General features: G+C 42.9%; 1 protein-coding gene across 1 annotated transcript; it reads left to right on the forward strand.

The window, feature by feature from the left end:
- Positions 1–329: 329 nt before the first annotated feature.
- Positions 330–7522, forward strand: LOC144605735 (phospholipase A2, minor isoenzyme-like). The gene is made up of 4 exons (XM_078421249.1): positions 330–363; positions 4216–4372; positions 5319–5443; positions 7391–7522. The coding sequence occupies exons 1-4, from the start codon at positions 330–332 to the stop codon at positions 7507–7509; spliced, it is 435 nt and encodes a 144-aa protein (XP_078277375.1). The 3' UTR covers positions 7510–7522.
- The last annotated feature ends 4603 nt before the right edge of the window (positions 7523–12125 follow it).

Below are 12125 nucleotides of genomic sequence, written 5' to 3' on the forward strand. Positions count from 1 at the left end.
GCTGGTCTTGAAATATTCAAAATCGATGGAAAATCGAGTTTCACTGTACATTAACTGGTACACGTGACAATAAAATACCTTTGATCCTTTGAACATTCAAGGAAACAGGAATATTATAGAAGTTTCCATATCCAGTTTTTTTCCATTATCAGTGTTTATTTGATGTTTGATTAGTTCAAATTTTCCACCTTAACTTGGGAAAGCACCATCTGTAATTTTATTTATAGACCAAAATTACAGAATATGAGTTTACACTCTCAAGGCCAAACCACAGGTATAAATGTGTTAGAAATGTAAAGACCAGCTTCGTTATTGGACAGGAACTGAACATGAGATCCTTGTTTGTCATTGTGTTGCTTGCAGGTATGTATGAGGAATGCCTATCGCTGTGAGCAGATGGATAACAATGATGCCTTTCATAGTTCTCAAATTTTCTAGTGGGATTGTATTTCAGATTGTCTATGAACACTGGGATTTGTGGTGTTGCAATTTTCATTGTGGTTTGTTGCAGAGACAGATATCCAGTTTGCAATACAGAAACCAACTGTTGGGGAACCTCAGCCGGTTGAGCAGCACCTGTGGGGGAGGGGGGGGGAAGGAGGGAGGGAATTGACGTTGATACGGGTCTAGATCTTGAATCAGAACTGGGAGTGGATAGGGAAGATAGCAAGAATGAAAAAGAGATGGAGAAAGGTGAGACAGGGGCCAATAGGTGATAGGTGGACTGAGGAGGGATGAAGGCGATGGGCAGATGGAGCCTGGTGGGGCAGCGGGATGGTTGGAGTTGGGATACAGAGGCAGGTGTGTCCTACTTATCACCCCCAGCAGCTGTCTTCACCTTCACCCCTCCCCCAACCACCTACCCCCCTCTTCCCCCATCGACCCACCCCCTCCACACACCCCCAGCCACCCACTCCCCTCTTTCCCCATCCACCTACCCCCCTCTTCCCCCATCCACCCATCCCCGTCTCCCCCCATCCCCCTCTCCCAATCTGGTTCTGTCTGCCCTTTTCTCCCCCTCCTTGTCTGCTTCCACATGCAACTCCACTCTCCCAACTCCACTCCTCTCCCCCACCTGGTTTCATATGTCTGTCATTCTTCACCTCTCCTTGGTCCACCAATTACCTAATGGCCCCTGCTTTGCCCCTCCCTTCCTCTCTCTCCTCCCTTCCTCTCTAAATCTATAGATTTAGATTTTTAGATTTAGATTTAGAGACACAGCGCGGAAACAGGCCCTTCGGCCCACCGGGTCCGCGCTGCCCAGCGATCCCTGCACATTAACACTATCCTACACACACTAGGGAATTTTTTTAAAATTACATTTGCCCAGCCAATTAACCTACATACCTGTACGTCTTTGGAGTGTGGGTGGAAACCGAAGATCTCGGAGAAAACCCACGCAGGTCACGGGGAGAACGTACAAACTCTATACAGACGGCGCCCACAGTCAGGATCGAACCTGAGTCTCCGGCGCTGCATTCGCTGTAAGGCAGCAACTCTACCGCTGCGCCACCATGCAGCCTTATACCGGCTACCTTCCCCCTCCACTCTCAGTCCTATTGCTGAGGAACGTCTCAAGATCTTGACAATTTCTTTCCCCCTCAAAGATGCTGATCGACCCACTAAGTTCCTCCCAGCAGTTTGATTTTTACTTGATATTCCAAAATCTGCAATCTCTTGAGTCTCCTTGCAATATAGAAAGATGACCAGTGAATCCCAGCTGAGCTTGTGAAGTCAGGGGAATTTAATTTAAAGAGGGACATGTGCATTATATCAGATACAAGAAAATATGCCATGTAGAAGTATCTCATACAGTGAAATTTATTACATTGAGAACATAGAACATAGAGCAGTACAGCACAAGAAAAGGCCTTTCAGCCACAATGTCTGTGCCGGACACAAGTCTAATTCTTATCTGTCTGTACATAGTCCATATCCCTCCATTCCCTAAGTGCCTATCCAAATGTCTCTTAGATGTGACTATTGTATCTACCTCAACCACCAGCCCCGGCAGCGAATTCCAGGCACTTATCACCATCTGTGTAAAAAACATACCATGCACATCTCATTTAAACTTTGTCCCTCTTTGGCCTTAGGTCATGTCTGGAGTAGTACAGGCCATGTGCGTGCCAATGTGAACTCTTGGGAACCAAGATTCTGTATTTGGATAGGAGTTACCACAAACAAAGTAGATCAGGACAAGGATAAACCATAGAACCATGTCTTTGCATGGGCAGAGAGGATGTACAAATATCATGCATTTCCAGTATTTTTCCTGTATGTCAGAGCTCACATGTTCCATGTGTTGTGAATTAAATAGCATCAGTAAACATTTGGGCGGCACGGTAGCGCAGCGGTAGAGTTGCTGCTTTACAGCGAATGCAGCGCCGGAGACTCAGGTTCGATCCTGACTACGGGTGCTGCACTGTAAGGAGTTTGTACGTTCTCCCCGTGACCTGCGAGGGTTTTCTCCGAGATCTTCGGTTTCCTCCCACACTCCAAAGACGTACAGGTATGTAGGTTAATTGGCTGGGTAAATGTAAAAATTGTCCCTAGTGGGTGAGGGATAGTGTTAATGTACGGGGATCACTGGGCGGCACGGACTTGGAGGGCCGAAAAGGCCTGTTTCCGGCTGTAGATATATGATATGATATGAAGAGGATGGTATTAAGGGATGATGCAGATCAAATTGGGGAACAATGGACATAAATTCATAAGTTCATAAGACATTGGAGCACAATTAGGCCATTTGGCCCATCAAGTCTACTCCACTATTCCATCATGGCTGATCGATTTTTGTCCCTTAACCCCATTCTCCTGCCTTCTCCCTGTAACCTTTGACACCCTTACTAATCAAGAACCTATCAATCTCTGCTTTCAAAGTACCCAAAGACTTGTCCTCCACAGCTGTCTGCGGCAATGAATTCCACAGATTCACAACCAGGAGAAATAAATTTGTCCTCATTACCTTTCTAAAAGACTTCATGGTATTAATAAAACTAGCGACCTGCTGTTGTTAATCCATACAGATAACATGGTTCCCAAACAATACCAAATTTATCCAAAACACGTAGTGTTACTTGTTAGAAGTTTCTTATAGCTATTATGGGCTTGCAAGTAGACACTTTTCAAATATATTTTCTATGAATATCACTGTATGGAGTTTGGAAGAAGCTTTGCCTGATGGGAATCAGGGTTAGCTTTAATCTATCCTATTTAAGTGAATATTCACTTCAAGGCTTCACCTTCAATCTCTGTGGCTACTTTTAGCTCAAACCTTCCCCAGCCGAATTCTCCGCCATTTGAATCCACCCTTTGGTGAACCCTCTCTTCTCTTGCCTGGGCTTGTTAGTTACCCAGTCCCCACACTCCTGCCCAATCCTCACCCCCTGTCCTACTCCCTCTCCTCTTTTGGAGATTTCCTTCAAACCTATTTTTCTTGATTGATTGAAAGATATGACATGGAAACAGAGTCCATTTGGCCTGCAGAGTCTGCCATTGATCACCCGTTCTGTTATTCCACGTTTGCATTGATAAAGCACAGGGGCACCACACTACTCTGTTATTTCAGTGTTTCTTTCGTCTGGTTAGTCATCTGTCAATTAGCTTGGAACTTTCTTTATCTTAAAGACAAATTGTCATCTCTATTCTTTTGAATCTAAACATGTAGTATATTTGTTTTATTTGATACCTATCAGTTTATTTCTATTTAAGATTTAATTCTAGAAATCGCATTGTTCAGTGACATGGCATTTTCTGTTACTTTAACAGATACATTAACCATTTAATATTAAGTAATTAATATCTCCCTTAAAATAATGTACAAGGGATTGATACAAAATTGAATTTAAGTGCTCTCTGATAAAATGCAATCTTTAAAATCTTTAATTTTTAGTTTCTGTAAATAAAATACAAGTAAACCTGAATTATGATTTGATGAACCATCTATTTTTCTTAACACACAGTATTCTCAATAAACAGGCTGACGTTCTCAGCCTGTCTATTGAGAATATTCACTTTTTACAAGTCATCTTTTCTCATGCTGCATGCTCCCAGGAAAAAAAGAGCAATGGATTTTCAGTCACCACTCAAAAAAATCTATTGAATTAAAATCGTAAACAAAATTTGAAAGATCAAAAATGCAGCAGGCTCTCAAAGAAAACACAAAGATCTGTTGATGCTTATTATTAAGACCTACTGTTTATCTCTCCACAGCTGCTGCAAGTGCCAGCATTTCACCTTATTCTCTCTGGCAGTTCAGGAAGATGATAAAGTGTGTACTTCCTGACAGTTCTCCCATCCTGGACTTCAATGATTATGGATGTAACTGTGGCATTGGCGGTTCTGAAAAATGTGTTGACCAGCTGGACACGTACGTCAGTTAATGTCAATGAGCAATTATCTCTTTCCCATCTCAGTCTAAACATGTAGATATTTAGTTATGTTGGTAGGAAATCTGGTCTCCTAAAGTGCAAAGCTATGCTGAGAAGAAAGGCAATGAGAAGAAAGGCAATTTCACACTTGTAAGGTTTCCTGCAGAATTACCTGTAAATGTGGTTATCTCAAAACTCTTGTGCCCTGGGATAGGTTTCCCATTTGAAACCAACAACCATTAACTAGCATGTATGGGTCTCTTCGAACCTCCCTGAAGGCATAAATTCTGGTTGTGATAGTCATAGAGTCATACAGCCTTTTGTCCAACTTGCCCTTACCAACCATATGGTATGGACATTGAATTCTCCAATTTTTAGGTACCCACTAAAAACCCTCCTCCTCTTTCTCCCCCCCCCCTCCACCCCCCCGCCCGTTCCCCACCTGGACGCAGCTTTTTCTCCCCCCCCCTCCCCCCCCTCCCCTCCCCCCCCCCGCCCGTTCCCCACCTGGACGCAGCTTTTTCTCCCCTCCCCCTCCACCCACATTCCTTCCTCCAGCTTCGTAATTCACAACACTCCAATCCTTTTGTTTCATTCCTTCTGTTTTAATCTCCTTTATTCCAAACATCTGCCAATGAAACTCCCCCCCACCACCACCAGTCTGAAGAAGGGCTCCAAGATGAAACAGAGGTGATGGCTGATCCACTGAGATACTCCAGTATTTTGTGTCTTTCTGCAGTTCCTTGTATCTACGCCTGAACATGGTGTTAACCCTTTCTCAAGTACTGAGAATACTGAGAATGATATGGTTACACCATGATGATGATATTATCAAAGCATGACAGAGCTTGCCTTAGTCAATGTCAGTTACTGGAAACAAATCAGTATATTAGTATTGATCTAGTTACTCATCAGATTCACGTTCTGTCTTTTTTATCTTTCCAGATGTTGCTGGCAGCATGATAAATGCTATCACAATGCAAAAGCTGATCACTGCAGGATTCTGATAGACAACCCATTCATTGAACTCTATTCCTACTCCTGCTCTGGGAATAAGATCTCTTGCAGCAGTAAGTATCCAGCCCTGTCACAACTGCAGAAATCGTCACGACAAATCTTTAATATGTATTCAGTGAAAAACTATGATCAGGGTGCGTGTTATGGCGACAGATATTTGAATGAATTAAAAATATATATTTTGCCTAAAAACTCGTCCTTGATCAGCAGCACTAAGTGCACAATATAGTAAGGCTGACATTGAATTGCCACGAGGACAGCTCAGTAGTACACTGAAGAGAGCAGATGCCTCATAATGGATTAAAAACCCTCAAGAGTTTGCCAGAGGATACTTCAGCTGCAAGTACTGTCACATTGTTATTCTGGGTTTCCTTGTCAATAATGGGTTTTAAAATTGGTCCTCAGCTGGTAACCAGGAGCACATTTTGCATTTTTTCATCTAAAAGAACCAAACAACCAGTTCTATTAGTTTTTAAATAGTTGTGGAAAATGACAGAACTGGTTCACAAGTTAAAGTTCTAAATTAGGGCAAGGTGAATTTTTAATTGTTTTAGAAAGAAGACATTTGCAAAGGTTGATTGGAATAGGTTGTTTGCGGGTAAAGGGGCATCCTGCAAGATGGGAAGCTTTTAAAATTGAGATAGTGACAACACAGAAGATAGAACAGTACAGCACAGGAGCAGGCCCTTTAGCCCACAATGTCCGTGCCAAACATGATGACTAGTTAATATCCTTTGCCTGCGCATTATGCTTCGATTCCATGTAATTAGAAACATAACCTTCCCCTGTCATTTCTCCACCAATATGGGCTCCGCTTCTATACTTAAACAACTTTCACCTATGTCTGTAACTCCATCACTTTTGGCGTCATCTGTAAACTTACTAACCAACCCATTTACATTTATGCCCAGGTCATTTATATGTACTAGTATCACAAACGTATAACAGATATAAACACAGTTATAAACAGAGGTATAAACAGACGTGTTCCAGTGAGAGTGAGGGGCAAGGCTGGCAAGAGTAGGGAACCCCTATATGACAAGGGATATTGAGGCTCTAGTCAGAAAAAACTTTGTGGACTGTATGGAATAAAGGGGACATAATTGCACCTTTCAAAGCATAAGGAACAAAATCTCAGAGAATTTCCTATTCAAGAACTTGTTTTGAAACACTTTTTCGAAGCAATCTCACTGCTAGCAAATTGAATAAATTATCAAATCAATCGAGAACTGGTGGCTTGATCAGGTTCTCTAGAAGATTTTTTTCACAAATATAATGGAACTGAAAAATTTATGAACAGAAGATAGACACAAAATGCTGGAGTGGGTCAGACAGCATCAGACAGACAGTGGGTCAGACAGACATCCAGAGAGTTGTGAATTTGTGGAATTCTCTGCCTCAGAAGGCAGTGGAGGCCGATTCACTGGATGCATTCACAAGAGCGTTAGATAGAGCTCTTAGGGCTAGCGGAATCAAGGAACATGGGGAGAAGGCAGCAACGGGGTACTGATTGTGGATGATCAGCTATGATCACATTGAATGGCGGTGCTGGCTCGAAGGGCCGAATGGCCTACTCCTGCACCTATTTTCTGTGTATCTATGTATCTCTGGAGAAAAGGGAAAAGGAAATGGAAATGGACCGGTTAAGGAACTCAGCCTGACCCGCTGAGTTACTCCAACATTTTTTGTCTATCTTCGATATGTTCCATCTGCAGTTCCTTCCTATACAGTTTATGAACCAAACAGTTTTTTGCATGAACCCAGTTGTAACTGATGGAGTAACTTGGAAAGCCACCAAGACTGATTGTACTAAGGTGACGCGTGGTGCCAGGAAAGATCATACCACACAACTTGAACCCAGTAAGCCACTCTTCAGCCATATTTTTCAGGAATTGATGGGTGCTATTGTTCTGTTGAAAAATCTACTTTTTCCTTGATAATGGTGATGAGGTAACATATTTACAGAGCCAAGTTATAACCACAACTTTTATCTTTTCCAGACAAGAATAATCCCTGTGAGACTGCTATTTGCAATTGTGATCGTACAGCAGCCATCTGTTTTTCAGAGGTCCCTTATAACCCTCAGTATAAAAATCTGGACCAGGATCTCTACTGCTGAGAATTGGGACAAAGTTAAGGATTGAACAAATATTAAAAAAGCATGTTTTTGCATTTTTTGTCCATTTGTTTTTAAATGATTCACATACAAACAGAAAAGCCATTCCATTGGAATCTAAATTTAGTTGGTCAAAATCTAAATGATTATGGAAAGTAACTGCTTCATGTTTCAGAAGATAGCAATCCAGTGTAAGTTGCAGATTCCATGAGATTTAACTGTTGTTTCCGATTTGTACTCTACCACTAATCCCATAGTCCCCTATGTTTGTAGCACTTTCATTCAACGATCAATGTATTGTAGTGATCCCACAATCCTTGATGAATGCTTTAGATTCAAACACCTGGCCCCATGGTCCCCAATGTAGACACACAAAAACTGGAGTAACATAGCGGGTCAGACAGCATCTCTGGAGAAAAGGAACAGGTGACTTTTTGGGTCAAGACCCTTCTTCAGATTCCCCAATGTACATTACTTAATGTACATTGCTTCCCTGATCACTTGCTGCTTAATGCACAGTACTGATCAGTGATAAATGGAATATTAATACAAAATAATCCCTGTAAAAAAGTAAACATAACAAACCAAATGGAATATCACAGCAGCACAGTTCCAACAAGACGACCATTATTCAAGTTGATTTTATTTCCTTTAAATGATGTGCCCCTTACCGCTACCTGGCACTTCAGCCATGCTAGAGTGTGATCAATGAATGTTGTTGCTGTTCACAATGGGCAGCAACTAGGCTCCAAACTCAATCCTCAAGCACATGGATTTTCCCATTCTGGCCTGGGTTAGTAATTGGGAGCATGGTTTATTTTGTCTTCCCAATCCTACTAACAATGTTAAGGCCCAATTGTAGCCTTTGCAGGTATACACTTAACTCAGCATGGGCAATGTCTGAATTTAATGCGGCACCCCCAATTTGTGCTGTTGCTCATAAGACTGGGAGCATCCATACCTCAATTCCCGGGCAATGTTCATCTACTTGGCCACAGTAACCTATCTTTGAAGACCAACTCATTGGATTTGATTTGTATTCATTGGGCTGTCTTCATATCATATCATATCATATATATACAGCGCGGAAACAGGCCTTTTCGGCCCACCAAGTCCGCGCCGCCCAGCGATCCCCGCACATTAACACTATCCTACACCCACTAGGGACAATTTTTTACATTTACCCAGTCAATTAACCTACATACCTGTACGTCTTTGGAGTCTTGATTGAATTTAACAGCCTTTGAGATTTGTTTGGTAGATATACTCCAAATTAAAATACAGATCTCTTAACAACAGCAATTGATAAGTAGGTATGTGGATTTAAAATTTAAATGTAGATATGAAACTCCATGCTGGGTATTCACAAGGGGAAACATACATTGCCAGGCCATGAGGATGTTCTACTTCAATTGAGGTTCATTACCTTAGACATATACATAATGCAACATGAAAGTATAAAAGGTTTCAAGGTCAGTTTATTGACACATGTACCAATTTATTGTCACATGTACCAATTAACGTGCAGTGAAATTTGAGTTACTAAGTGAAAAGCAACAAGACACCCAACCACATAAGTTAATATAAACACCCATCACAGTGGATTCCACATTCCTCATGATGATGGAAGACAATAAAGTTCAACCTTCTTCCTCTTATTCTTCTGTGGTCGGGGCAGTCAAACCATCCGTAGTCGGGGCGATCAAAGCCCCTGCAGCCGACGATCGAAGCCCCCTTCGGGGTGATCGAAACTCCCGCATCGGGGCAGTTGAAACTCTCCGTGGCATGGAGCTCCCAAATCAGCCTCTTCTTACCAGAGACTTCACGGGCTTCACGATGTTAAAGTCCACAAGCCCCGCGTTTGGAACTTCAATCCCCGGCAAAGGGATCGCAAGCTCCATGGCTTGGAGCACTGGGTTGGTCTCCAGGAAAGGCCGACAATTCCACGATGTCAGTGTGGACGGAGATACGATACGGGGAAGAAAAAAAAATCGCATCCCGTTGAGGTAAAAGATTGAAAAAAGGTTTCCCCCAACCCACCCCCCCCCCCCCACCCCCCACATAAAACAAACCAAGGAACACTAAACATACTTTAACACATACTAAAAATAACAAAAAAGGTCAGACTGTTGGCGAGGCAGCTACTGCTGGCGCCACCCGGTGTTGCTTACCTTAACCTTAAGGCAGTCTCCGCATTAAGATTGGTATAAACTATATCCATTGTTCAAGATGTAGACTCTTATACATTGGTAAGACCAAATGTAGACTGGGTGATCGTTTCGCTGAACACCTTCACTCAATCTGGACCTACCTGATCTCCTGATTGCTAAACACTTTAATTCTCCTTCCTATTTTCCACACTGACCTTTCTGTCCTGTCTCCTCCATCGTCAGAGTGAGGCTAAACGCAAATTGGAGGAACAGCATCTCATATTTCACATGGGCAGCTTATAGCCCAGTGGTATGAATATTGATGCTTGATAACCTCAACACTAGCATTCCCACTCTCGCCACCTCTCTCCCACCCAAGTCGCACCAGTTTCTCGTTTTCACCTAACAAACAGCTAACATTGGCCTGTTTCCTTTATCATCGTTACTTTTTTGCATATCTTTCATTCATTGATCAGTATCTCTCTACATCATCGTCTATATCGCTTGTTTCCCTTTCCTGTGACTTTCAGTCTGAAGAAGGGTCACGACTCAAAACATCACCCATTTCTTCTCTCCAGAGATGCTGCCTGTCCCGCTGAGTTACTCCAGCTTTTTGTGTCTATCACACTATTATCTATGTTTCCCTCCATTTTATGTTTGCATTACTCAGAGTTACAATCCAAAAAATGGGAAGATTTCCCTTTCCAGAACTTTCATTTCCTTTGAAGTCGGTTTGAATGAAATCAGAGCGGAGTGACGGATGACAAGATCTGTTTCCTTGGTCACCATCTTGCAAATAACATAACTTAATTTGTAAATTAAGCAGGTTGACCTCAAGGCATTTGGAAATCTAAACATAATTTCTCTCATATCCCGTTGCATTTTCTTTCTTTGCTAAAGGACAGACTTGAATAATGGTGTCTGCAAAATTAGAGTAATACGTTATATAAATTCCAATCGATGCTGCCTGGCATGTATTAATCTAGTTAATACCTGACATAAAATAGTAAATACTAGAACCTTCCGGGCTAAATGTTTCAATGGCTGTTTTCTATACCTAAAACAATGGCTTTATTCTTCTCCAGAAAAACAGCTGATTTTAGTTGTTGCATATTTACACTGGAATGAAAAGCAAATAATTCTAAGGAATGCAATATCACATCACTTAAATATATTCACACACTGTTTATCAAAAATAGTACACTGCTCACACTAGGTCAGACCAACGTCACAGGCAAATGACTAATGGTGAGTGCTTTGAAGATTCCAGTCAACCTTCCACCCCACCAGCCAGCGGATCCAACATATCATCCACCAACATTTCCGTCACCTACAACGGGACCCCACCACTGGCCATATCTTCCCATCCCCTCCCCTCTCTGCGTTCCGCAGAGACCGTTCCCTCCGTAACTCCCTGGTCCACTCGTCCCTTCCTACCCAAACCACCCCAACCCCGGGCACTTTCCCCTGCAACCGCACGAGATGCAACACCTGTCCCTTTACCTCCCCCCTCAACTCCATCCAAGGACGCAAACAGTCTTTCCAGGTGAGACAAAGGTTCACCTGCACCTCCTCCAACCTCATCTATTGCATCCGCTGCTCCAGATGTCAACTTATTTACATCGGCGAAACCAAGCGCAGGCTCAGCGATCGCTTCGCTGAACACCTGCGCTCGGTCCGCATTAACCAAACTGATCTCCCGGTAGCCGAGCACTTCAACTCCCCCTCCCATTCCCAGTCTGACCTTTCTGTCATGGGCCTCCTAAAGTGCCATAGTGAGGCCCACCGGAAATTGGAGGAACAGCACCTCATATTTCGCCTGGGCAGTTTGCAGCCCAGTGGTATGAACATCGATTTCTCCAACTTTAGATAGTTCCTCTGTCCTTCCCATCCCCTCCTCCTTCCCAGATCTCCCTCTATCTTCCTGTCTCCACCTATATCCTTCCTTTGTCCCGCCCCCCTGACATCAGTCTGAAGAAGGGTCTCGACCCGAAACGTCACCCATTCCTTCTCTCCGAGATGCTGCCTGACCTGCTGAGTTACTCCAGCATTTTGTGAATAAATCGATTTGTACTAGCATCTGCAGTTATTTTCTTATACAGATGTGTTGCATGCGACTTCTTCCATCTTAGGTTTCCTCTTCCCACTGGCCTCTTTTATCTCTTCCTTTGTACTAATTCCCTAGCCTCGCACCATTTCATTCCCATCTTTGTTCCACTTTAGAGGAGGAGTGGGTGACAGTGTACAATGGAAGACACAGTCAATGAAAGGAAGCATGCAGGTACAGCAGGCAGTGAAGAAAGCCAATGGAATGTTGGCCTTCGTAACAAGAGGAGTTGAGTATAGGAGCAAAGAGGTCCTTCTACGTAGGTTCACTAGGTTAATTCCCGGAATGGCGGGACTGTCGTATGTTGAAAGGCTGGAGCGATTGGGCTTGTATACACTGGAATTTAGAAGGATGAGGGGGGA

The sequence above is a fragment of the Rhinoraja longicauda genome, chromosome 25 (assembly GCF_053455715.1).
Source record: "Rhinoraja longicauda isolate Sanriku21f chromosome 25, sRhiLon1.1, whole genome shotgun sequence".
NCBI lineage: Eukaryota > Metazoa > Chordata > Chondrichthyes > Rajiformes > Arhynchobatidae > Rhinoraja > Rhinoraja longicauda.

What these genes read in the sequence shown, in the direction of transcription:
- LOC144605735 (XM_078421249.1), top strand. Translation starts at nt 330, where the DNA reads ATGAGATCCTTGTTTGTCATTGTGTTGCTTGCAG. An exon ending in TGTCATTGTGTTGCTTGCAG is followed by an intron (nt 364 to 4,215) that starts GTATGTATGAGG and finishes ATCTCTCCACAG; the next exon opens with CTGCTGCAAGTGCCAGCATT. An exon ending in TGTGTTGACCAGCTGGACAC is followed by an intron (nt 4,373 to 5,318) that starts GTACGTCAGTTA and finishes TTATCTTTCCAG; the next exon opens with ATGTTGCTGGCAGCATGATA.